General features: G+C 42.7%; 1 protein-coding gene across 5 annotated transcripts in view; it reads left to right on the top strand.

Moving 5' to 3' along the window:
- Positions 1-20,886, top strand: part of CAB39L (calcium binding protein 39 like) — a 63,313-nt gene extending 42,427 nt beyond the window's left edge. For all 5 annotated transcript variants that reach the window (XM_017815115.1, XM_017815114.1, XM_017815118.1 and 2 more), the window contains 6 exons: positions 159-277; positions 5,724-5,892; positions 9,337-9,396; positions 10,937-11,002; positions 11,667-11,810; positions 19,047-20,886. In XM_017815115.1, the coding sequence (XP_017670604.1) occupies positions 159-277; positions 5,724-5,892; positions 9,337-9,396; positions 10,937-11,002; positions 11,667-11,810; positions 19,047-19,226 (738 nt within the window). In that variant the 3' untranslated portion in view covers positions 19,227-20,886. The remainder of the gene's footprint in view (positions 1-158; positions 278-5,723; positions 5,893-9,336; positions 9,397-10,936; positions 11,003-11,666; positions 11,811-19,046) is intronic.
- Positions 20,887-25,760: the final 4,874 nt, after the last annotated feature.

The following is a 25,760-nucleotide window of genomic DNA, read 5'->3' as shown; positions in this document are numbered from 1 at the left end:
AACAACAAATATGAGGTGGTGAGACTGTGAATAGCCCAAAGATACCTGAAGCTAACTTGTTCTGTTTGCAATTTCATTTCTACTTTAAATAGATATTATAGTAAGTGGTCATTTGTCCATGTTTTTCAAAGCGAAGATATATTTTGCTTTTTTAACAGGGTAAAAAGGATGTTTCCCAGATATTTAACAACATCTTGAGAAGACAAATCGGCACATGCAGCCCTACAGTGGATTACATTAGTGCCCATCCACATATCCTATTCATGCTTCTAAAAGGGTAGGTGCTTTAATTTTATTTCCATTAAAGAGTATTGCTTGGAACATGCCAGCATTGCAGTTGATCTACTTTCTCACTTTTAGTTTTTTTTTTTAAAAAGATTTTCAGGTCTTGTTCTAGATTTCTTGTTTTGTTTCTTTCATATTGACTTTCTATGTAACTGTATACTTTTTATTGACTGGATTATTTTATTTGACCATTATTTCTTTACCAGACTTCATGTTGAAATAATTATGTGCTGATTGTTTTTGACTGCTCCCCGTGTAATGTGTACTTCAGTTCTTGCCCTAAACTCTTGTGTAGCATTGTTGACGAATGCTGAGTTTCATTTAGACATTTTTGCATTGCAAGAGTGACCAGCAGGAGTGTCTGTAAATAACTAGAGTCAAACTGGACCACTGTGTGGTAGAACAGAGAGAAGCAAAAATGCATTAAAAGAGTAGTTGTGCCTGTGGGACAGACTTCTCACACAATACTTGTGGCCACAAGTGAACTTCAGTTTAAGTTGTTAATTAATTCTGTAATTAACTCCACAACTTTCAGCATTAAATTTTTTTTTTTTTGGTCTTTTAACCTTGGGGACTCAGAACCTGGTAGTTCCCAAGATAACTTGGCCAAAGAGAGGGAGTAGATTCCTGTGTGGAGAGGACATCAGCTGTAGTTGTATTCAGGAGTGCACAAGTGTTGACCTAAAACACGAGTTTTTTGTCCCCTTTACTTTTGACTAAAAGCACCTTTTGTTCAGTAACCAGTTTTGCTTTTCCAGCTCTTGAAGTCTACTGTTTTCTGCTCAATTTTCTTTTGACTTTGGGATTTCGTTTATTTTTCCCTAAGGAAAAGAGAATATATGTCATTTGGATTAAATAACTGATGTGGAAATAAGTGCATTTATTAGCTGCTCAATTTGAAACAGTGTGAACTCTCATAGTAGCTCTATGGTCACACTGGTAGCAGCCATTCAAAACCTTTTAAACTAATAGTTCTTAAGAGAATGATTTTTTTGAAGTGTCTTTCTTGCTCTTGAGATTAAGGATTTGCATTTTTACCATTTGCTTCATAGCCAGGAAAATACTTTAGCATCATCTAAGGATTGTGCATGACAAGGCTGCAGCCCCAAGGGTAAAATTTCCTTCAGCCAGCCTCCCCCCTCTCTCAGGGGCAGACCATAGCCAGGAGAAGGATAAGCACAGGAATCCTCTAAAATGTGTTTCCTTTGGAAGCGGTCACATTCCAGCACAGCTGAGTAAGGGAAAAGTAACTGAGAGAACTAGTCACTACCATGGATCTCAAGAACAGTGAGCTTGTGGTTGAGTGTCATGGCAAAGCTCTTGGTTGCTGCCTTCCTGGCAGGGCAGAGTGGTAGTAGCCCATGCAAGTGTCTGGGCTGAGCTGGGTCTTGCTCTTACAAGTATAGGGATTTGTTGTGATTTAGCTTCAGTGTTGAAACTCTTGACTTGTTTTGAATTACTAAACACTGGCTTGCTCAGAAAAAAAAACAAGTAAGCTAGTTAAAATTTTGGTTTCATTAGTTCATTAAAATTCACCATTTATATAAACCTCAAAGTAGTTGTTTTGGGACAGTAATGATAATTCTCTCCATCATTGTTACAACTTCAATTTCATATATAGATTCAATAATTTTTTTCCCTTTTCTCTGTCTTTGCTTTTTCAGTTTTTCACTCATTTTGGTTTTGCATGTTGTGCATGTATTGCTACCGTATGTATGAGCTTTATTTAAAGATAAAAAATATTTTTAGGTCACGACCCAGATTTTCTTTGGCATCGGTAACAACCAACAACATTAAGATGATAGTAAAGTTTTTATGTTATGCATATGTGCTGCTGATGGACATTTTACTGCAAGTGACCTGGCTCAGTGAATGTATTTAAAAGGCATCATTTAGGTGCTTTTCTGGAGATCCCTGATGCATGCAACAGCGTGTCAGTGTTAGTTTGGTCCTCAGGCTCCTGGTTTGTGATTTCTTGACTAACTCTCTGCAGCACTGCATTGTATCAGAATTGCCATTTCTGGAGCATCTTGTTAGAAAGTGCTGTTGAATTCATCAGCAGAAGTCCAGGAGTCAGTCCTGTCCAGCCGTGACAGAAGTGCCTGAGCAGCTACTGCAGAACAACGTAGTGATGTCAAACATGATGATGCCTTATCTGCCTGTGTCCTGCTGCTGGGACTGTCTAAAAATGATTCTTGAATTATGTGCCTACAGCAAGGGCAGGCCCTGAATGCACAACTTGCTGCATGCCCACAGTGTGCAATGCTTGTGTGCAGTGGGAACTGGGAAACACACACTTTGTGTTAGACACCACCACTTCAAAATATAACTTGAAGATGTTTTCATATTTATTTAATGCTAAATGCATTATATTGTGTATATTAGATAAAATATATTTATCTAATTAGATGAATATATATTTATCCAGTGTTAAATGAAATATAGGAAATCAGAATCTGCTTAAAGGAAAGTGGATTTGGCTGACTTGTACCATTCCCTTTTTGTTACGTGACATCATGACATTACCTGGAGAGAAAAAAAAAAACCCGTCTCTATCATGACTGTAGAAGAAATGGCCCAGGACTATTGTGAAGGCTTCTCATAGTTTTACTTCTGTTGGATGCAAAGTTTCCTCTGCCCCATAACAGTTCCCAACAGCAAAAGGTTACATTTTTGTGGCTTAATGCGAGAAGGATCCTGAATCAGAGATCACACCCAGTATTTCCTGCCCAATACTGCAGCGGCAGTGCCAACTTTAGATAACTGTTCTTACCTTTTAGACTTCGTTTTATTTGTTGCCTGCTTCCTTCCAGCTTCTTGGCTTCAGAAGACATACAGCACATAGTTCCCTACTTTTCTTTTTTTTTTTTTACTTTCTTTCATTTTGGTAGGTTATTTGACCTTCCTGCTGCAGGAGGACTTGGTTTAATAGTATCTTATTTTCTGTGTGTGCAGGCTTTGTTTTATGAGTAGGATTTCAAATGAGTAGAATGTCTGGTACATATAGAGAACCAGATGTATTTGGGCCAGTTTTTTTCTCTGGCATCAGCATATTGCATTAGCCCAGAAACAACTCTGGTCCCTTGCAATTTAGAATATTTTTCCCTCCCATACAGTGACTGTTGAGGACTTTGTTTATGGGACTTGCATTGTTTTTCTCTAGTGACAAATTTATAAGCCCTTTTGTGAATATATATATCAAGCCACATGCTATCTCAAACCTAGACACTGCTCCAATGTGTGTTGTGATGACCTCTTCATATCACAGTGCAGTTAAAGCTTTAATGGTATATTGGCTGAGGTTGCAGAATACCCCTTGAGTTTATCCTTGGATATACTAGATTATCCAGGCTGTACAAGTTAATGTCAAATCAGATCAGAATATATCTGTTTGTTAAGACCTGGTGTCTCCCAGGCTTGATGCCTTCCTAATCTCCTGTTAGAGCTCCTCACCTTGTACTGTCTTCTGCACTAACCATGCAAGAATGATTCCCTTTACACTGAGATCCGTCTCTGCTCTGTCTTGCCTCTTTCAACCTCCACGTTAAGTGTTTTGAAATATTTCAAGTCCATTGTTTCATTATCTAGTTGCCCCCAGTAGTCACTGAGTGAGGATTTCTTTAGGTTGTAAGTTCATCCAAACAGAGAGGAACTCAATGGTTTTTTTCTGCTGTGGAAAAACATCAACATGAGCACTAATTGCTCATTAGAAGTGATTTTGAAAAACATTTCTATCGTTCCTGCCTGGTGGCTTTGCATGTAAGTGTGGGTGCAGAGAACATGCTAGTTATGACTGGGAAGCCTGTAAACTTCTTCCAGGCATATTTCAGGAGCCAAACCCAACTTTCCTTGCTTATATGAACAGCCAAAGGTCCATAACCCACTTCCAGATAATGGAGCATTTGACTAAGAATGATTCTGTTGATACTTAATGTTTTTAAAAGTTATTGTGTTGGAAACAATGTAATTTGCTTTTATTCCAACCAAAATATTCATTAGCCAACTACTAAATATTTTCCTGGCTGCACTCCTAGGAGCAGCTCTGCCTCTTTTTTCCTTGAAAATTAGTATTCCTGTTAATGGAGTTGATGCCTCAATGGGCTATATCAGTGAATTTCTGTTGTCTAAAGTTATAAATTCAAGTTTGCAAATGTCCCCAAACCAAAACAAATAGGGGCTGGAGTGCTTGCATTTCCTTGAGGGTGGGAAGTTTCATTTGCCTGTTCTGAATAGCAATTCATTTTTCATCAAGCCAACTATTGTTGATACTAGATTGAAGTATGCAGCTCTGGTATGCTTGGAAAACACTACCATTCTTTTAAATTGCAAGCTGGTGGTAAATTTGAGGACCCACTCACAGCACAGATGGCATTTTGTGTTTTTCTTCCTTTTTTTCTTTTTAAATTTCTTTTGGCCTAGTGATAGGAATTAATTGTGCAAAGGAAAAATGATGCTGATAAACTCTGGGTGATAATACACAGTTCTGATATAGTATAACCAGTTTATTGAAATGAAGCATGCTTTCTGTCCCCTTGGACTTCACCAGTTTCACATGTCCAAAGATTACTGGAAGAAGTTCATTTTAAGTCTTTCTTGACTGTTGGATTTAATCCTTCAATTTTTTTTTAAAATGTATTTCTAACAGTTTTGTTTCAGATTAATTTCAGCTTTAAAAAAATCAAGACTTTATAGAAACAGAAGAAGATATGAATTGCCTCCCCCTTCCCTTCCTCTCCCAAGATCGAGATGTGTGCTGGCTCCTGGCTTTTGCAGTGCCTGTGCCATAACAGGATTATAAATTGAGGAACTTGTGTACTTGTGTCCTGAACAAAGTCATAGCCTCTGCAGAGGAGGGATTGAGAAGAATTCCACATAAACTGCAAAAAAAAATCTTCAGAGCTGCCGAAAGCTTAATCCTGTGTAGACTGCCTTGATAGACTCTTCTTACCTTCCTCATTAATACTCTAGAGGAATGTCCTTCAGAAGAGCAGTGGGAGGTGATGGATGGCCATGAGGTGTTACATTTTTCTTGGATAAGATGAGGAGCTCAGAATTAAATCTGAAAAGGGAGATTGTTATATTGTATGGGCTTTGCTTTTTCATAAATCTGAAAGGGTGAAGGAGCTCTGTTGAAACATTACACACTCCCCACAGTCTTTCTGCAGAGAGGAGGTGTAAAATAAATTTACACCAAAATGTGTTTTGGCTTGGGAAGAGAGAGGTTTGTGATGAAAAATTGTGGCAGCCATCTGCTCCTTGGCTTTGGGCTGAGGTCCTGAAGCTGGGTACGGTGCTGTGGCTGGGAGCTGCCCTCTGTGTGTTGTGTACCCTCTGGCACGTGTGTTCTTTATGCTATGAAGTTCCCTGTTGCGAGAAAAGTGTCTGTTTATCTTTGTTCTTCTGTGTTTTGATATTTTCTGTTTCTTTTCATTCTTCAGGTATGAATCCCCAAATATTGCCTTACGTTGTGGAATTATGCTGAGAGAGTGTATCCGACATGAACCCTTGGCCAAAATCATACTCTTTTCAGAACAGTTCCGAGACTTTTTTAAATATGTGGAAATGTCAACATTTGATATTGCTTCTGATGCCTTTGCTACATTCAAGGTAAATGATTCAATACCTGCACCATAATGTTGTGTTAAAAATGGTACTCCATCAGCAGTCATCACTGAGTGTTGTGTTGCTTTGAACTGGGTGGCTTTTTTATCGTTCAGTAAAGGATGTAATTAATTCTTGGTCTGATTGTAACAGGATTCACAACAGTGATCAAGTCTGCAAAGAACCTTTAGACAAATGTAAACACATATTTAATTAACGTTCTTCATCTTGATAACCCAAGGTCTTTCATGCAGCTGTTTAAAACTCAAATTAATCATATGTTACATACGGTTTCTGTAAAGTGCATGACTTTTTTCTTTCCCTACCTTCCCCTGGAGATAAAGCCACTGCCCATTGTGACCCCAACCACAACAGAAGGCATCGTTTAAAAGTTACTTTTGAAATCCTTGTAATTTTTGCTGTCCCTTCTGAGTTCAGCAGTTAGGTCTAGATTAATGCTATGCCTGCTGATTATTTTACAATGTATTCATAGTCTTACTTTTGTGACCCACGATTCAGTGTAAGGACTGTACTGCTAAAAGCTGAGTAGGTGGAAGAACTGCATAGACTCTGTATAGAGTCTGTTTTGTATCAAGAACGAAGTTGGGTGAAGCCTGCCAAATTTCTTGGAGTTTGTATGTGACCATCCTCATTCCCTAAGGGACTAGTATAGTCTTTGAGCAAAATTTGGTGCCATGGGCTTAATGTACAGAGAAGAATTATTTATTTCTGAAAAACAATTTAAGAAAGCTGGGGAAAATTCTTTTTAGTTAAATACACTTCTAAATATATATGTAACTCCTTTTTTCTTCTATCACTGAGCTCCTTGCTGTCATAGAAACACATTGTTTATTCTTTCTTTATAAAGGTAATTAGAAACATGATTAGATAGACCTTTGGAATAACTGTAAGGATTGTTAGAGTTCAGCTCAGTGATTACACGTATACTGAAACCTGTCTTTTTTGCATTCTTCAGTAATGACTTGAGCAGGATTACCAATTCACACCACCAGCTAATCAATAGCAGCATCTTTCCCTTATTTTAAGTTTCAATGTTGTGGTGTCCATTAGGTAAATCTTACAAAAATCAAACTAGCTAGAAGCACAGACAAGTAGTAGTACAGTGTAGGACTCTATAAAACTGCAACATAACTGAGATATTTAAGTCTTCTGCTTGTGGCATTTTACCCTATGCTCAGAAGAATATTTGTCTGTGGCAAGCAAAAGTGCTCCTGGACTCAGTTTGCAGCTTGACAGAAGGGATTTGAATCTTTTCTCTGGGTCCTGCTTTGAGCATGACAGCGGAGTGTGTTGTTGGTGATGGACAGTCTTCACCCCAAACAGGAGGCAGGATGAGGACAAGGGTCAGTTAAGCTGTGGCAAGAACTGCAGACTGCTACAACCCTCCTCCCAAAAAAGAGGGATTGATTGTTCATGGATCTGCAGCTGTGGAAAGTACTTCTGTCCTCTGTGAACTGAGTGTATTTTTAGCAGGATTTAAAAATAGAATTCTACATCCTCACATACACTGGAAAGAGAGAAGTATGAGAGCAATTAATCCTCAGACATAGGTCAGAAACTGCCTTTTAAAATGCTTAGGGGAAATGTATAAACTGCATTGTTTTGGTTTTTTTTTTTGAAATTTCCTCTTAGCACCTGATACATGGTCAGTTCTGGAAATAAACCAGCTACTCATCTCATCTCCTATTTGTCTGTTACTCTGAACAGCTGGAACAGCAAGAAGTGATATGGAAGCGATTGAATCATGATATATGGAGCTACCTCGTTTCTAATACCAGAAAAATAAGCGCTATGATTGCTTGTTGGCTGGGTTACTGAACTCATGTTTTGGGTTCTGTTGCCCCCATGTTGGGTTTATAGTGTTGCCATCGAGGTGTCTGAGTTAGAGCTGAAAGCCTTGGATGGTCTGTGGACCAGAGGAGGGCTTAATTAAATGTGCATTAAAATCTGAGGATATTTCTAGTAGGGAAGTATTGAAATTTTTTATGATCTGGAGATGTACTTCTTAATTAAATTCAACCAGGTGCACTGCAGAGAGAAAACAGAATTGTTAAAAATGCAGAGGAAAACGCTTGTGTTTAGACATACAAGTTGGCTGTGGAGGGTGCAAGCAGCAGTTGGAAAGAGTGCTGACTGAATACTGCTGCTCCAGGCTTTCTTGTCATTTTCTGTGAAAAACTCATTTTGTATTATATTCCATTTGTGCCCCCTGTTGAAGGATGTCGTACTTGCCTCCTAAGTGCCCTGCATAAAAGCTTGTGATTCACGTTTCACTCAGCCTTTAAAACTGCTATCATTGCAGTCCTGCTAAATAAAGGAATGTACTAAAAACATGCACTGGGTTTTGTAGGGCTCTGCTTTCCTCTTATAATTGATGGTAAAAATAAATTAAAGGATTAGTATGTAAAGATTTTTTTTTATTTATGAGGATGTGTCTGCGAATCTGCTTGAGCTCCTCATCAGCTTCAGTCTGTGACTGGGGATGGAAACCAAGGAAAATAGGATGAAAAAGAGAGCAGAAACTGATTCACAAAAAAAAATACCAACTTGAATGGACTTCATCAGGCATTTATTGTGGTCAGTTTGAAAAGAAGCAATAAGATCAAAATCATACTTAAATGCCTCTCATTGGCCACTCAGTTTCACAGCTATTCATCCAGTAAAGAGATTCTGTCGCTGAGCACCAGCATTCCCATTCTGTGGGAGAGGTTCCTTTTAATTTAAATTTGAATTAGTTGACCTTTTAGCATGGGAGGCATCCCATCCAGCTGTCTGAAAGATCTGCTACTACTTTGTGTCAGTAAGCCAACTTTGGGCAGAAAAAGATCTGCAGAAGGGATTCATCCCATCTACCTGAGTCTGCTTCCCTGAGGAGGGAAGGGAGGGGGAGGAAGCCTGGAGGAGGAGGGAGCCTGGATGTCTAACTTAGATTGGTGAATAGCTTTCATTATTAAATAACAAAATGTATTAGTTATTATATATGGCAGTTGAATTTGAGTCTTCCTTGTTGTATTCTTAGAGATGAACAATAGCAGTTGATCCAGCTTAGCATAGTTTCCAGCTATGAGGTAGCATGTAGGTCACTTTTGGCTTGGAGACCATAGGTCATCCCTCCATAAAGGGTTAGTTTACTTTCTTCCTTTCCTCTAACCTGGTTTAGCATAAGTATTGTGCACTGTGACCAATGAACATAAGAAAAGGTGGGAGGGAAACAGGAATAAAAAAAAAGAGTATTAGAATAGTTATATATTGATTCTGTTAGCATTAACTGAGTTCTCCTAAAAGTCCTACTAAACACATAATCCAGTGTTGTCTATAGAAACCACGTTGTAAATACCTTCTGGTAAAAAGTACTGAAATACATTTGAGAATCAAGGGACCATCAGATGAGCATGCTCTCTCAGGTAACCTTTCTTTGTTCTTCCCCAGGACCTCTTAACACGACACAAATCGTTGGTGGCAGAATTTCTGGAGCAAAATTACGATCCAGTGAGTATCAATGCTAAAACAAATTTTTAATTTCTGTTCATGCATAGCTGGAAAAAGCGTGCTTTCAATAGCAGAGGGTTTCATGTTTTGACATAAAATAGTCACCTATGACTGCAAAACTAAATACTGCTTTTTACTAGAGCAGAATCCTTGCATGATGTGTGAAATACAGGTAACCCCTCTTCACACACCTGGGGACACATGCCAAGGTTTCAGGAGAACTCGTACTTTAAAACCAAGTTTTATTCCTCTGTGTGTGCATCGTATCTCCTCATATGTGAATGGAACTGAAACTTTATGTGTAGATAGATCATGGGCAAAAATGTGCCCAGTTTGAAACAGCTTTGTGATATCCCAGCACTGATAGGGCCATGCTGGTGTTATTTATAATATTTTGGGACAAAGAAAAAGAGTTACTGAAAGAAGTTTTAGCATTACTGGAGATTACATGTGCCTAAATGAGGGACTGTGGTCTGAATATTCCTGTTACCATCCTAAGGCAATCAGTCCTTTGGTTAGCTGCCATTTTTCACTTTGATTTTTTGGCTCTGTTTTGGACAGAGTTGTGGGTCAGAAAAATTCAGTTGGAATCGACTAAAATTGGACTGATACAGATCATGGAATTATATTACTATGGGTTATATTCTTATGTTACCTGAGCTATTCTTTATTTCATTGCCAAAGTGAAAAGACAAATTTCTTTCATTCTAGTTACCAAGAAGGTTAAACAAAGAGCAGGCTAATTATTGCTGAGTCACAAATGCTGCTTAACTGGAGCAAAATTAGTGTCTCTGCTACTTTTCTCTCATAATACTGAAGCACTGCACTGGAACAGTCCCCATTTTACATTTATTTAACATTTTAAATTTTTAAGTATTAATTGCCTAAGTGAGCATTTTTTTTCAGGTGATTCTCAGACAGCAGTGTTGGGTTTTTTCACTTTTTTGGTAGATGGTTTGGACATATTGTAGCCTTCTCTCTCAGTCTTCTTGACGACAAGATTCCCTTGGCCCAGTCCTGCAAAAGCCAGCACATGCTCGGCTCCTGTGATCCTCACTGGGTAAATAAATGGCTTTAGTGAGTGAGGGTGCTGAAAGCAGGCGAGGTGGCACCTCGCAAAAGGAGCTTTTGGGATGCACCATCACCATTCTGGGCACAGTGTTAAATCACACACCCAGTCATGACCACAATATGAGTGAGTGGACATTACATGCTAGACCCACGTGTCCTGGCAGCACATTCACCCTTCTGTAAGAGAAGGCTGTACAGGCTCTGGATTACTTCTGTCCTAGTTGGCTCATGCCAGCCCCTGTTACATCCAGTCCATATGTGGTATCCCCCTCTGCAGTACTTGGAAGAGGAGTGTTTCTGGGCATTAACTCACTGTATGACAACTAGCCAAGGAAAAAGGCCTGGCATCGCAGTGAAATGTTAGAGGGTGGCACTGCTGTGGCCTCTGCTGCTCCTCTGGGGTGGCAAGGACCAAGAGGAGGAAGAGTGGACATGAATCTGATGCATTTGTGTTTTCTTGTTACTCTAGATCTTTGAGGATTATGAAAAACTCCTTAACTCTGAGAATTACGTGACAAAGAGACAATCTTTGAAGGTAAAGGCTCGGAGCGCTTTTCTCCTCAATATGTACTCCATGTTATGCAAAATATCAAAGTGTCTGTATCTCAGTGGAGCAGCTGTTTTTCTAACAAAAAAGAACTAAAGGTTGTGATGCTCTTCTTGAAATGCACCGGAGCTCAGTGTCTTTTGTTTTCTGGATGTCTGGTGAAGCATTGGGCCGTTTCTATGGAACAAGCCCTATCATTTTTCATCTGACCTCAAATGTGTGCTTTGGTTCAGAACATAAGTTGAAATGAACTTGAGAGTAACATGGTAGTCTCTGTTTGGTGCACCAAGTCTGACACAACCTGCAGATGGAACCAGACAGGTGTGTTAATGTAACACATGAAGGAAATGAAGGTGTCTTTGTGGGACACTGCACTGCGCTTGCGTCTGTCCTAACTGCTCACACCAGCTCCTGCTACACCCAGCCCATATGCAGGATCTCTCTCCTCTCTGTAGTGTTTAGAAGATGAGCATTACTGGGCATTAAGTAACCAACTGCATGATAACAAGTCTAGTTACCTTTTTTTTTTTTTAAAGGTAGTGACATTGAAACCTCTTAAGGAAACATTGAAATATGCTGCTGCTTTCTCTGCGTTAAAAAATAATGTGATGAACTGAAAAAAAAATGTGTTTTTTTCTAATTGTGCCTATAGCTGCTGGGTGAACTGATTCTGGACCGACACAACTTTGCCATCATGACAAAGTACATTAGCAAACCAGAAAATCTGAAGCTGATGATGAACTTGCTGCGAGATAAAAGCCCCAACATTCAGTTTGAAGCATTCCATGTGTTCAAGGTGAGCCAGTATGAGCTGTAGAGGTGGCAGTCATAAAAGTGTCTTTCAAAGTGGACAGGAGAAAGCCCAGAAAGTTAAGGCAAGAGTTGAGGTTTACAGTGACTTCCAGCCTTTGAGAATGCCATAATTGAAAACCTTTCTATCACTCAACCTCTGGTTTCTGGTTGCCTTCCTTCAAGTGAGATCTTAAGCAGCAGCATTTTAGTTTGGGCTGAAGGTAGTCAGTCAAGTAGTGATGAGCTATAAGTAACAAAATACACAGCTTCTAAGTAGTATCCAGGGGACCTTCCCCCAACTCTTAGGTCATTTTACCCTGTGATTCTGGGTAAAGATTAAAAAAAAGTCTAAAAACTCTTCATTAAGCCTAAAAGTAGATTGTGCTGGTGCTATGCACCAGTGCAAACACAATTTTCTTTTAAAATTTTACTATTAAAAAGATTTAGTAAATCTAAGTTTGAAATGAGTTTAATCCTTCCATTGTTTTGCAGTGATATCATTAATGCGGTCTTAAACAATTATCAAACCCAACCAATGTCGATTTTTTTCATGATGATTAATGTTCATAAGTGAGAAGTTTACCAATTCCCATCAAAAGAGTTCTCTGCTCTGGGACAGAGGGCGAATTGGATTGTTACTATGTGAAACTAACTTTAATTTGGAATGAACACATTAATTTCAAACTATAGACAGAATTAGTAATGATTTTCAGAAAAGAAATTGAACCTGTAAAGATATCCCTTCCCAGAATGGTTAAGAAAGATACCAGATCACACCAAAAGATTGCAAAAAAAGCTACATGACCCTCCAGAAATTCAGGGTGACTTGTTGAGTTTTGTGCTTCTGCTTTGGAAAAAAAGCTTTCAGATCTTCAGTGTGGAGGCTTAGAGAATGTGCAGCTTCTCCAAAAAAGCTTTTAGTTTCCTAAAAGAAAAAATCTTCAAGGTAGATTAAAAAAAAAAAATCCCTTCCTGAAATAAGCAGCTTGGTAAGCCGTTCCCTTGCTGACTCCCTCCGTAGTCAACTGAACCACTGTGAGTAACTTCTACTCTTCTTCCTTATCAAGAGGTATGTGGTTCCAAGATAAGCAAGCAGTCAGGCTGCAAACACTTGCAGTCTTTGAGATGCCTATGAGGGGAAGGTATCAGAGGATTGTGCTCTCTTAGCCATGCTGTGAATAAATGCCAGATTTTTATTTATGAAACACATGAGTTGCTGTTCCTGAATTAATGATAGGCATAACCCATGCCTTGGGAATGGCTGATTTCAGTTATTTTAAGAGGCATTCAAAAGGACTTGGAATAACTTGAAAGGATTCCAGTGTGCAACCATGTCATGCGTTGCTGTTGCTCCCATTCTGCCTTCTCATTCCTCCCTTCCTTTCCTTTTTCAGTATGCTGCATCCCATTTCCAGTTAAAGTGGGAATATTGCAGGCTCAGCCTTGCTCGACCACTAGCAGTTGCTCCCAGGTAGACATAATGCTTGGACTTTGGAGTGCCCAGCAAAACAAAGAGGGAGCAGCAGTGACATTGTGTCTCTTCAGTTCAAAGGGAGGGCCAAGCTCTGTCCTGAAATACTCAGCTCAATGGGATGCTGTTGGTTTTTTTCTGGTGGTACCAATCAGCAGCATTTCAGCGGTGCCATGGCATTCCTCACGCTGCCTCACACGCATGGTGCTCGTTGTGGGGAAACTGCAGACCCAGATCAGAGGCTGATCAGCTGGAAGTGGCTTGTTTGTAACCACCAACAGCACACGAGAGTAACTGTAGAGGTGCAGCAGAGCTCCCCTTTTAGGATCCTCCTCGCTAAGGAGCTGAGTTCCCTGGATGTGGAAGCATTCAGCTTCTCCTGAGGGGCAAGGGTCATTACAGGCTATGTCATAGAAAATTGCATTGTGAATTAGCTTTGTAGAGAGGATCAGAGAAGATCTTTTCCCTCTGATTTCACTTCTTAAATTGAGTTCTAACTGCTTGAGAACTACTGAAGGAAATCCTTAACTATTTAAGAGACTGACTGTTTGTGCCCTGTTCTGCAGTGTCCCTACCTTCTATTTCTAGGTTTGTGTTCCTCAGCCAGGTTCTCTTGTCAGCTGTAATAATTCCATGTTAATGTAACTGGGAGAGGAATCTTGTCCTCAGCTTTAATCTCATAAATTTTAAACTGTGCCTACATTTTTAAGTTATGCTTGCAAAATACCTGTGCAGTCTTGGCTGAAATTACAGTAGACTAACCACAGTGATTTGGAATCAAGGTCTGCTGAGAAGTAGATACTTGCTGCTCTGTCTGAGCTGCCAAAAGATTTGGGTTTAAATTACCTGATTTAGATGTTTCACCAGTTAGACACAGTAGGAATGAAAAAGTGTTTGTTTTGTAAGCATCCAGATTCCAACACTCCCATGCCCCAGCTGACCCAAAAAAAGGCTTATGACTCTTACTCCCTGAGGCAATTTCTAATTATTAAAGATTTGAAACTGTAAGAGAGATAGAAATGATGAGTACTTCTAGTGCAAACTTACTTTGCAGGAACATTTTGTGGCTGAACAAGCCAATACCCCCAAGTTCTGACAATATTTCATTCATCCAGGTTGCTTTGGGTGGGAAAATGAAGACAAACAGACTGTCCACTTGCAGTGCCTCTTTCCATTCTCCACTGTGGAGATGCTTGATTTTCCTACTAACTCCAGCTCCTTCTCTTCCTTTTCCCTGAGCAAAATGGAGCTTCTACCTTTCAGCACCATCCTGAATGTCTGCAGCTGCTTTGTAGAGCTGGATGTCCCAGACAATGTATGCACGAGGATTACCCAGTATTTAATCACTGTGAAAGGCTAACACACCTCACCCCCTTCCCTCCTCCTCCATAAGTAATCCAAGGGGGTTGCCTAGAGTTGTAGGCTTATAAGAGTCCCCGGTTCTTCTCTGCAGTGATTTCAGTGGAGAGATGTCAGTCTTGAACACACACACACTGAAGACTTCCCAAGTATTGGAAAGGGCTCTCCAGCTTCTGTGATGGGTTTGTGATACGTTTGAGTAGTGGAGCCTACTTGGAATTTGCCTGTTTGGAGGGGAGACCAAATCTGTCAGATGTAGGTGAATGCAGTGCAGGTATTCCTTTGACCTTACATATTTACAAATAAAAGTTAACAACAAGCTCTCTTGGCTTTCACGTAAACAATTAGATTATTTTGAGGAAAACACCCTGTAGCATGAACTGGGATTATGCAACCTTCTCATTCTTAAGCAGACATTTAGCAAGATATATTTTACTGTTTAAATCTAAAAATAGAATGGGTACACTGTGTGTTGTGACCTTAGTTTAATTTTTCCATTCTCTTTCATGCACATTACGAGCTACCTCCTGCAGCTTGCTCTGCAAATGGCCTCACATAATTTGACTATACCAGCAGTTTCCTCTTGGTATGAAGCTGAAACCACATTTGTGGGGATGTGTCCTCTCTGTTTCTTAGCTGGAGAGCTTAAAGGGCAGGAATTATTATGCAAAGCATTGTGCTACAAGTAACACAAATCGTAAGGCTCTTCTGTGCAGTTTCCTGACAGTAAGATTGTGCATGACCCCAGAGTAAGTTTTAAAATACTCAGTCCAGGGCATCCAACCTCTGTAATCACTTTTGCTCTGCTGTAGTCCCAGAGGATGGTAATGCCTGGTTATTAATTGTAAGGAAATAAGGTCAAAGTCTCTAATCATGTAATTTTGATGTTTGTTTGAAGAAATACAGTATGACTTTTAATGGAGAAGATAGGAACTGTTCCACTTTGCAAATATTCACAAAACAGAACTGTACCAAAACAGCTGTATTTAGAGTTGGAGTTTTTATATGAGTGCTCTCTTTATTTTGGGTCTCCATCTCTCTCAGCTATCTGAATTTAGTGCTCTAGAATACTCACTCTTTCATAATAAAACTACAGGTGAAACTAATTTCTCTGTGGTTATGTTCAACTTCATTTTAGTAGAAATATTCCAGAAAACATTAATAATGATTTCTATTTTAGGGATTGATCTCTCCCTCTATGACCATACAGAGTTCTGAATGAGGGGGACTCTTTTTAAAGTCTCATGGTGGTCCTACTCCTGGGCTATGTGAAGCTGATCATTGATACTGGTAGAATTGATTTTGTTTGCTCAGCTAAAGTATTGAATAACATTTCAGGAATTTTCTGGTCCTTGAACATTCTCTCTTTACAAGTGAGTCCCTGTTGACACTGAGCAAGACTGGCAGTTGAGATGATCTTTGTTTGAATGTTCAGTTTGCCAGTTTTGCAAGGGGAAGATAATAATCTATAAATATTCAAGCAGGAAGATAAACAGGATGTGATGGCTTCTATTAAACTAAGTTCTTTAATTATTTGCTATGGTAATACCAGTGGTAGGACCAATATGCAATGCTATTTACTAGGTTTACCATTAACCTTCCAGTTCTGTTTGAAGAGCAGTAGCTTTTACAGGAAGAATTATTTAGATTTCTTCATTTTGAGTCACCCTTCACCTGTATTTAGGGACAAATATTAGAGGCCTAATATTCATTGAAGGAAGATGTTTAGCACTTCAAGGTCAGGCCTTCTTTAATGGCTTCCATTTGCATCATCAGATTATTTTTGAACATGTGGGTCCTGCCAGTGTACTTGATGGTTTTCTTCTCCTGGTCACCAAGGTGGAACTGAACTCCAAAATTAAAACCTTTTAATAAAGATCTGTGAACAATTACTTTCTATATCCCTGCCTGTAGGCTTGGATCCTGCTTTTCTCAAAGGAAGCTTGTCCAGATGACTGGGGGCTTATCATAGTCCAAATCCTGGGAGTATCCAGTCTCCATCAGCATGATCACCTGCTGTAGGTCAGCATATGGGGAGCTGCATCCTAGGGCAGCTCCAGCTGAGAATATGAACTGCTGCAGTCTTAGCTGAGCCAAACATCTGTACACATGAGATTTCAAGATTCTCTAGGTAAAGCACAGACTGGAAAGCTGTAAAGTATGTTCAGTAGTGATGTACATCCCCAGACCCTTTTTATCCTAGTCTAGGGGGAACCAATACATCAACAGCAGTGTATCAAAGTTATTTGCAAAGGAGGAGATCCTGCTTTCATGTGCTGCAGGCAGCAACAGAACACTTAGTTGACAGTCCATCAGGTGTAGTGAGAGCTGTAAACTGGCTGTCCCACCCAGGGATTGGTGTGTCCCTGGTACAAAACTGCCTTCTGAGTACCTGGGACATTGTGCAGGAGAGCTGTTTTCCAGAATGGGTGCTCTGAAGGGGTCCTTGAGAGTGGAGGCTACTCTTGAGAAGTTTAAAGTGGCAAGTAGGAGTAAAAAAGGAATTATATAGGATTATAGCTCAGGGTAATCAGAGAAGGGTGAGGAGGCCTGAGTTATTAACTGTAGATACTGTGCTGTCACAGGGACCACAGCCTGGCCAGTGGATCAAGGAAAACTTCGTAGTACACTTGAGTCTGGAAGTGTTCACCCAGCATAGCAGAGGTTGCAGTTCTTTCTGCAGAGCACCTTGAAGCAGAGACTCCTAGGGACCAGCCTGAGGAGGAGGGATCCAGAGGAGATAAAAGCATAGGCAGAGGTTAGGGCTGTTACAACATCAGGATGCCAGGGTTTAAGAGTAGATGCTCTGCCTCACCTTAATGGAATAAAAAAGTACTCTTACCTTCCTGTTTGGGCAGAAATACTGTGTGGCACTGTTGATGTGTGTTGAACCCCACTCCTTCCACACATTCCCCTCATGTGGCACTTGATACAAGTGGTAGTGTGGAACATCCTCTTATTGTAATGCATGAAGCCTGACAGTGGGTCCAGTCTGAACCCTGCCCCAGGCTGTACCAGGTGTTGTTTCTGGGGGCAAGGGGCTGTAAGGCAGCCCCCAGCAGAGTGTGCGTGTTCCTCCTCACGCAGCACAGCTCCTCCCTGTGCAGCTGGACGTGGCCCAGGTTCTCATGTGGGCACGACCTCAGTGGAGATAAATGAATCTGTGGAAGAGGCCCCCAGGTCTGGAGCCATCAGCTCCGTGGCTGGGCCAGTGGTGGTGCCCCTGCTCTCGGACAGACAACATGCCATTCTGTGCTGTCAGCAGATGTTTGTTTTCATTCTGGTTTGGACAGGCTTGGAGGGAAACTGGGTGCTTTCCAGTTCTGTCCATCCTTAGTTTCTTCTCATCGGGTAGAGAACAACTGAAGTTATTTCCGTCGTTGCACAAGCACTCAGGCGGTGTTTTGTTGACCAGCCATGGTAACCTCGGTGCGAGCCAGATGTGGGAACTCCTCCCAGGGTTGCTGCACGTGTGTTCCCACCACAAGCCCCTCGCCTCACCTGCCCCTCCTGGCTGATGTCCGCAGAGGCCACATCTCTGCAGGCTGAAGTCCCTGAAAATAGAGCTCAGCAGCACTGGCCTTTGCAACCAGCCTTAGGTTTACCATCCTCAACCGGCACTTAACGCAGGGGAAAAACTTAAAGAAACGGTGTTGCGGTGTAAGGGATAATATTCAGAGCTGGAAAACTGCAGCTTTTGGGATTACAGGGGAAAAAATCAGAGCATGGGTAGGTTTATCCTTAAAACCTACTATTGCAGAGGACCAGTAAGTCCCCAGTGCTGGGCTGGCTGTGCCCGGTGAGCATCTGTGTCTCAAGTCACCTCCCTCCATCGCCAACCTCCACTGCTCAGTGAGGGCTGCGAAGGTGCCGGGCACACCATCCTGCTCCTGCTGCTGTAAGTTTCCATGCTCCCATGAATGGATTAGACAGAAGGAAGTTGGGCCTCTGACATATTTTTCCAAACCAAAACAAAGCTGGCAAGTCTAATTTTAGGCCTGGTTTAATATGGGAATGATATCAATACTGACACAAAGCTTTTCCATCCTTCTGATAATTAATTTCTATGTATTTGTCTTGTGGGTGGAAGAGGCTGAGAATTGATAGCTTGCTTTGGACAGCTAGGTTTACAATCAAAAGTTTTTATCAACAAAGAGCAAAATGAAAGGGAAGCGATACCACACATCATGGGCATAGCTTTGCTTCAATTTGCTCTTGAACCAACATGTTTGAACTCCTCTCTGTCTGCCTTGGGACAAGGTGTGTAGCAGTGGAGTATCCGCCTGCCAGCCTTCAGCTGACTTGTTAGAAAATAACTTTATGGGTATGTTGTCACTGATGTTCTTCTCTCTTTCTCTCTGTCCCCACCCCCTCACTGTCTCTCTATGCCTGATTTTGTTTGCATGTTAGGTTTTTGTGGCCAGTCCAAACAAAACACAGCCTATTGTGGAGATCCTGTTGAAAAACCAACCCAAGCTAATTGAGTTTCTGAGCAATTTCCAGAAAGAGAGGACTGACGACGAACAATTCACTGATGAGAAGAACTACCTGATTAAGCAAATCCGAGACTTGAAAAAGCCAACGGCATGAAGAACTCCTCTTGTTTTCCACTGTAGACATTAAACTGAGTTGTTAACTTCCTCTGTGTCCCTTAAACACCACAATAGTGCTTGAGAAGGCACAGCAAGTGCCTGGTTTTTATTTTGTCTTTGTTCCTAGATGTCAAGAATATAGGGGTTTTACATGAGAACTAAAAAACCAAAAATCTAGAATAATATATTATTTTTAATCAAGACTATAATTATTTATGTCAGTTTAGAATCTCTCTGTAATAGAAGCTGGTGTGACAGATTTTCATTTGTGCTCAAGAAGAATGAACCTCTTTGCTTAACTTTATCAGCAAACTCGAGCTGCTGGCAAGTGCACAGAGCAGGTCTTCTGAGGACTGCAGCGTTGTTCCTTCACACCTGTCATTGTGACTTGCTTCTAGCGCTGCACACACACACAAGACTGTGAAAGAGTACCTTCGTCTCTGGAGTTAGCTGCACTTATAGGTCAAGTCCTTTAGTCAGAACAGAGGGAGATGAAAAAGCAGTAAAGGTCACGTTTTTGCTTCGTTTTGTGTTCTTTTAAGTTTGGTTTTTCCCTAGATCAGAGGTTTCCTATTCAGTACTGTGGAACAGATGGATACATCAGCCAGTTGAGCTGTTTCTGCCTGGCTCCCATTTCCCTGTATGTGATCTATCTTTTGTTAGAGCACAGGCCAATCCCATCAGCTCCCAAGCAGTCTGATGAGGAGCCCATGTACCCCACAGTGGGAAGAAGGCAAGAGCAACCTCCCTCCATCAAGGCTGTGCTCTATTGCCAATAAAGATCCTGCATCTACGGAAACCAGCAATAGCAGAGAATATGGGGTCGTGGCCAGAGCTGCTCAGCTGAATCATGCTAAGTGCTGAGCCCCAGCACCAGTGAGAGAGGAGGGTCCTCAGTGTCTTCCCATCTGAATTCCAGTCCTGTCTGTGCAAGGTGGGGTTGAGCTGAGTTCACCAAGGGGATGCTGAAAAGGTGTCATCCTGAACGGCTGAGTGGGCTGAGGTCCCCAAGCCTGCAGGTGCTTTCAAAGCTCAGAGCATTTACTGGATATCAAAATCAAGGGTAGGAGGCCATTTAGCAGCCCCAGGCACCAAAGGCTACTTATAGTCTGGTGTTTTCTGTCCTTGCTCATCCTGACATGAATTCAGGTTCTGCATTAAAGTTGTAGAATGGGAAATTGTTGCACTGCTAATGTTTTAAGTTTAATAAGCTCTGTGGTACAGACCGTGTTTCCCTGGTGTGTTGGAAGAGTTTTTGGGGTCTTTTGTTTTCTAGCAGGAAAATGTTACTTTGAGGCTTTATTAGGAAGTGGAGTTTGAGAGCAGGGAGTGGAAATTTCTTGAATTTTTCTGGACAGCCTGACTTTTCCTATTTTCTGTAAGACAGTTCTTTAGCTAAAACTCTAGCTAATGCTTCAGATAAAAGGTGACACTGAATTGTTAAAACAGAATGATCCCTTTTCTTTCATTAAACTGTGGTATATTGGGGTGACTGATACTTTAAGTTTTGTGCTTTAGAAAAGGGAAGAAGTGGAACAGATTGTGGACTCATTTTTTTTTTTCAGATGTCAGATACACACAACAAATATACATCTTAGTTGCCTGGAATTAAAAAAAAAATTACAAGCTATTAAAGGCATGATTACTGATCACCCTTTATTTCTATCCCTGTGGGGTTTTTTTCTCTTGTCTTTCTGGGTAGCCAGACTCCATGCAGTGCTTGATTCCTTCCCTCCTTTGCCAACTGGTTTCAGCAGATGGAGAGAGATGAGCAGCACTGCCTTTGGAGCTCAATGCACTTTGAAGCATCACTTCTGCAGCCCTGGCTGGCAGGGGGCTGGCGACCCCAGCCCAGCTTAGCCTGACCACAAGCTGCACCTCCAGCCCCATGGGTGGTGCTCGCTGTCAGTGGTCGCTTGTGGGTCGATGAGGGACCATCTCCAGAATCGCAGTCCTCGGGGCCAGTGATTTAAGTTTGATCCTCTGACATTTGGAGCCTGAATCCGAAGAGTGCTTGGCTGTGCTCTGAGCTCCTGGGGTGGGGCTGGTCTCCAAGGCTGGTTTAACAAAGAGACACGTGTCCATTGCCTCAGCCCCTGGAGTCACATGAGAACACGGGGCTTCCAGCTGGTGCTCGGAAAAAGCATCTAATGGAGTGTTGCTGAGGGATGCCTGTCCTTGACAAAGTGAATGTGACCCCCACAGAGGTGCCCAGAGAGTGAGGGGTCAGTGCTGTGAGCTGCTCTTTTCTGCATGGCCTGGACATGGAGCACTTGAAGGCATACAAACCTGGCTGTAATATGAGGAGTGAAGTGACACCCTGGTGTTTGTGCAGGCAGAGATGTGCAAGGCCAATGGGGAACAGGGTGTTGGGCCCCATCCCTGTGAGGGCAGTGTTTTCCAGGGCAAGCAGTCACTGGACCACATGAGTAAGTGGTAAGGAAAACTTTGAAAAACTTGTGTGTGTGTCTGCAAGGGAGAGGGGGAAAAAGGCGTGGTCTTACAGTAAAATTACACTTTCCAGGCCCCTTGCAGCTTATTTTACAAGAAGCCAGTCCTGAAGTAGATATTGCCAACACATCTCAAAGTAACTGAGTCTTCCCCAGGCTCAGCTTGCTTAGGTCTTTGAAAGAATAAAAAGCAAAAGAAAAGGTGAAGATGAAATTAAGCACCATAATAATATTTCACAGCAGATGGGGACACATCCCTAATTAAATGAAAATGAGGTCTTTTCTAGTGCGACTTTGATATAACCACAGAACTCCCAATTTCCTTTGGTGCATTCAGTCAAGGTGATTCTTCTGCCTAAGGGAGTCCTCCCAGCAGGAACTCACAATTTATCTGAAATTACTATCTGAGGGAGCTGTGTGATTGCAGGACACAGTTCATCAGAGTGAGGACAGGAAAAAAGGTTGTAATCCAGAGAGAGAAAGAAGCTGGGGATGCTTGGTCTGCAGCCTCTCCTCTTCCTTCCCAGACTCAGGGGAGTTTGGATCGTATGAATGGATCTCTGCCAACACACAGTGTACAATCCTGCAACGTCAAACCTTGTTTGGTACAGCAGAGTGCCAGAAATCTTTAAACCATAAACTTCTGTCCTGGGATTTGGGCAGCTTGTGCTGAAATAAGAAAAATCTGATTAGAGGTGGCAACAGGCTCCCCAGTCCGCACTGGCATGTGCGCCAGCAGGTGTGAACCCGGGGGAGGCCACGGGACTCTGGCCTTCAACAAACGTGGGCGTCAGGACTGCTTGAGCCTCTTAATCTTCATTCTCCAGAGAAAAGATCAAATGAGAAGGAAAGAATGACTTGGACCTTGTAATCTAATGATAACGCACGAGGGAGAGGAGCTCCAGATCCCATTTGTTCTCTAGCGCGTGCTTTGCTCTTGTCTGTGAAATTGGAGCAGGGCTGAGAGAACTCGGGCCTCTTTCCAAAGGGCGCAGTGGTGTTTGGTCAGTAGAGAGGCTTTTTCTCTGGGCCAACAAGTGCTTCATTTTTCTGTCTGAAGTGGAAGCACTTCAACATTTTGCCTGGAAGCCCCTTCCTGCAGAACATCTTATGCCTGGTGGTGATAGTTGTTATAAGGCATTGTGACATGAAAGGTGATTGTACCTTAGCTCTCCCCTTTCTTGACTGAGCATTCTTGCATAAAAATATAGGTTTCCATGGACTGGGTATAAGGTATCCCGGAGCCTCCAGTGGGAGGTTTGGCCCCATGGTGAGAGAGACTCCTGTGGGCGAGAGCTGCTGTGGCTGAGGGAAGAGAAGGAAGAGAAAGTCCCTGCCACCCCAGCCCATGCTGAAGGTGAGCCTTGCCTCCAGCAAAGGCTCCAATCCCTCAGGCTTTGTTGTGAGGCCACAAGGTATGAGCAGACCAAGTGAGCTCTGAGCACAGTTTGTGCTGGGCAGGGAATGTGGGACAAGGCTAAGGGGAAGCCTAAGCCTAACTGCAAGATTAGCAGTTTTGGCCGTGTGGTTCAGCTCTAAGCCAAGTGTCTCACAGGGCTGTGACTTGGCCCAGCTTCCCCAAGAACCCCAGGGAGAGGCAGGCCAGGAGCCCAGCCCTCCTGATTCATGGTCCTGCTCCACAGCGCCTGCCTCGAGCTGGCCCCTCTTTCCAGAAATGTGAGAGGAGGAAAAACAATCAGACAACCCACCCCTTTTCTATGGCATCAGTTGCAAGGGACTTTCCAAAGCCACAGTAAAAATAACCTTTTCCACCTCAGGCTGCGTTGCAGCAAGTGGCAGCATGGGGACAGCCTGTGCCAGGGGAGCAGCCATGGCCAGCTGTGCCACAGAGGGGAGGCAGCTCCCCCCCTGTGGCTCAGTGACTGTTGTGCTGGGGAGAGGGCAGGTGGTGTGCCAGCACATCCTGCGGGACAGCCATCGGCCTTGCATCTGCAGCTGAACATCGTAATTCGCCATTGCTACAAGAGCTCTGTAGCTGTTTTCATCACCCTATGGCACTGGCACCAGCTGGGAGGGCTTTGCTGCCAAGCCTTGTCCCTAGGAAAGCCCCACACTGCCCTTACCATCCATGAGACTGCAGATATCTGCTGTTGTGCAGCACATGAGCCATGGTCTCGTGTGTCTCCCATGCCACCTCAACCTCCTCCCTCCCTCGGTGTCAGTTTTGCACCATGGTAGTGATATCCACAGGTCTATGGGATGAGCTGTGCTTTTCTTCAGAGCCTCTCCCCCAAGTCCAGATTTGGGAATGAAGCCTCATTGTCCCATGGTCAAATGTGTAACCTGTGTGTTTTACCTGCCACGCTGTGCCAGCAGGCACCTCCAGCATGCTGTGGTGTGGTTTGACAAACGGTTGGACACAACAAGCACCTGACCCCTGAGGTGACAGGTATGAACAGTCTTTTGGCTGCACAACATACACCAGCCCAGTCACAGCATCATAGCCCAGCTCCTCACAATTAAAGGAACAAAACCCACCCAAATCCCCAGTGCAGCTCTCCTGGGGAGAGCTGCCAGTCCACTAGTGAACGGAGTTATTTCTTCCAAGAGCACAGAGAAGACAGGACCATGTCTTTGGGGCCATGAAGTGCCTTGCTCAACTCTTATGAATAGAGGCCCTTTAATTCCAAATTGCAGGGTACATTGGCTCTCCTAACGCTCAGCTTTGGCAATGCCCTTCAACGCGCTTGTAGAACAGCTGGCTTTGACAAGGGTCTAGAGTGGATTTAAAAATACCCCTGTCAAGCAGAGCCTGCTGCATCTGTTTGTGCAAACACACAGTCAGGGTTGGCTTCTCAGCAGGTGGCACACCCCGGCACTGCCCTGCCCTGGCAGCCAGCGGGGAGCAAACAAACCCGGCATTTGCTCAGGCAGATGGTCAGATGCCCAACAGGCTCTATGTGCATGGAACAAGCAGGAGCCTGCAGGGAGCAAGGCTCTCGAAATCCCATGGGAAATGGAGAAATGCATCTCCTCCACATTTTAAAGCTGGGTGTGGGGGAAAAGTTATATTCACAGATTGACTTGCCTTGTGCCCCAAGGAGTGTCAAGGGCAGAGCTGCAATTAGCTCATGGCACAGAGCAGGTTCTTGCTGTGGGCTGACAGCAATAGCTCGTGCTCGCTGTCCAAGGCTTAAGGGAAAGTGACACTGGGGACTAGCAGGCAAGAAATCAGGATGTCCCAGGGGATGGCAGGCATTGCAGAGGGAGGAGAGGCATATGTTCATTCCAACAAAAGACCCAGCTCTCCTCCTAATAAATAGCACTTCTAGCCATACAGTTAAGCTCCTCTGCTTCCTGCTGGCTTTTGTTTTCTCTAGCTAAATCTGTCTTCCCCCACAACAGGAATGAAAGACTAACTGCAGGTGAACATACTGGCACTCACACTATCTTACATATGTCTTTCAGGTATTTCTGAAATGACATAGAGGGGAAAGAGAGCAATGTGTATATGCTGACATTTGTGTGACATGTCCCTGAGGCCTGGCTCTTGCTGAAGTTGTTGTTCAAATGCTTCATGGTTCCCCCAGGCTTCTTCAACCCCTTATTTTCCCTCCAGGTTAGAAATTTAGCTGCCCTGGAGGAAAATTTACTTGCAAAGCAGTGAAGTGACCTCACTGGAGCCAAAGTAAAGATAGTTGAGCAATGTGGGCGAAGGAGGGAAAATGCAAGCAGACTGCAAAGGCTTCACTGTTGTTAATATATCTGCCTAGTGCCACTGAGAACATGTTGCAGGAGTACATTGAAGCTGGACAGACCCCATCCCTTCAATAGCAGAGGGAATGCACAGTGGTCCTGTAGCTACAGGAAGCTGCCCAGTGCTGAGGCAGAGCTTGGCTCCCCAGAAAAGTGACGTGGAAAATTTCCTGTACAAACAGCTGATACTTGGAGTGCAGAAGATAAATGTCACACTGCAAAATACCCCAGGGAAAAAGCCATGCTCAGCGTTTTCCTCTACATGTCTGTTCCCAGCCCAAACATGGTGAAGCCTGTGCTGCCGCTGGCCACGTGAGGAGGCCCTTTACGTCCACGACAGACATGCCAGCCGCGATTTTTCCTCT

The sequence above is a fragment of the Lepidothrix coronata genome, unplaced genomic scaffold (genome assembly GCF_001604755.1).
Source record: "Lepidothrix coronata isolate B3197 unplaced genomic scaffold, Lepidothrix_coronata-1.0 Scaffold48, whole genome shotgun sequence".
Classification (NCBI taxonomy): domain Eukaryota; kingdom Metazoa; phylum Chordata; class Aves; order Passeriformes; family Pipridae; genus Lepidothrix; species Lepidothrix coronata.
This window is presented reverse-complemented; position numbering and strand designations above follow the sequence as displayed.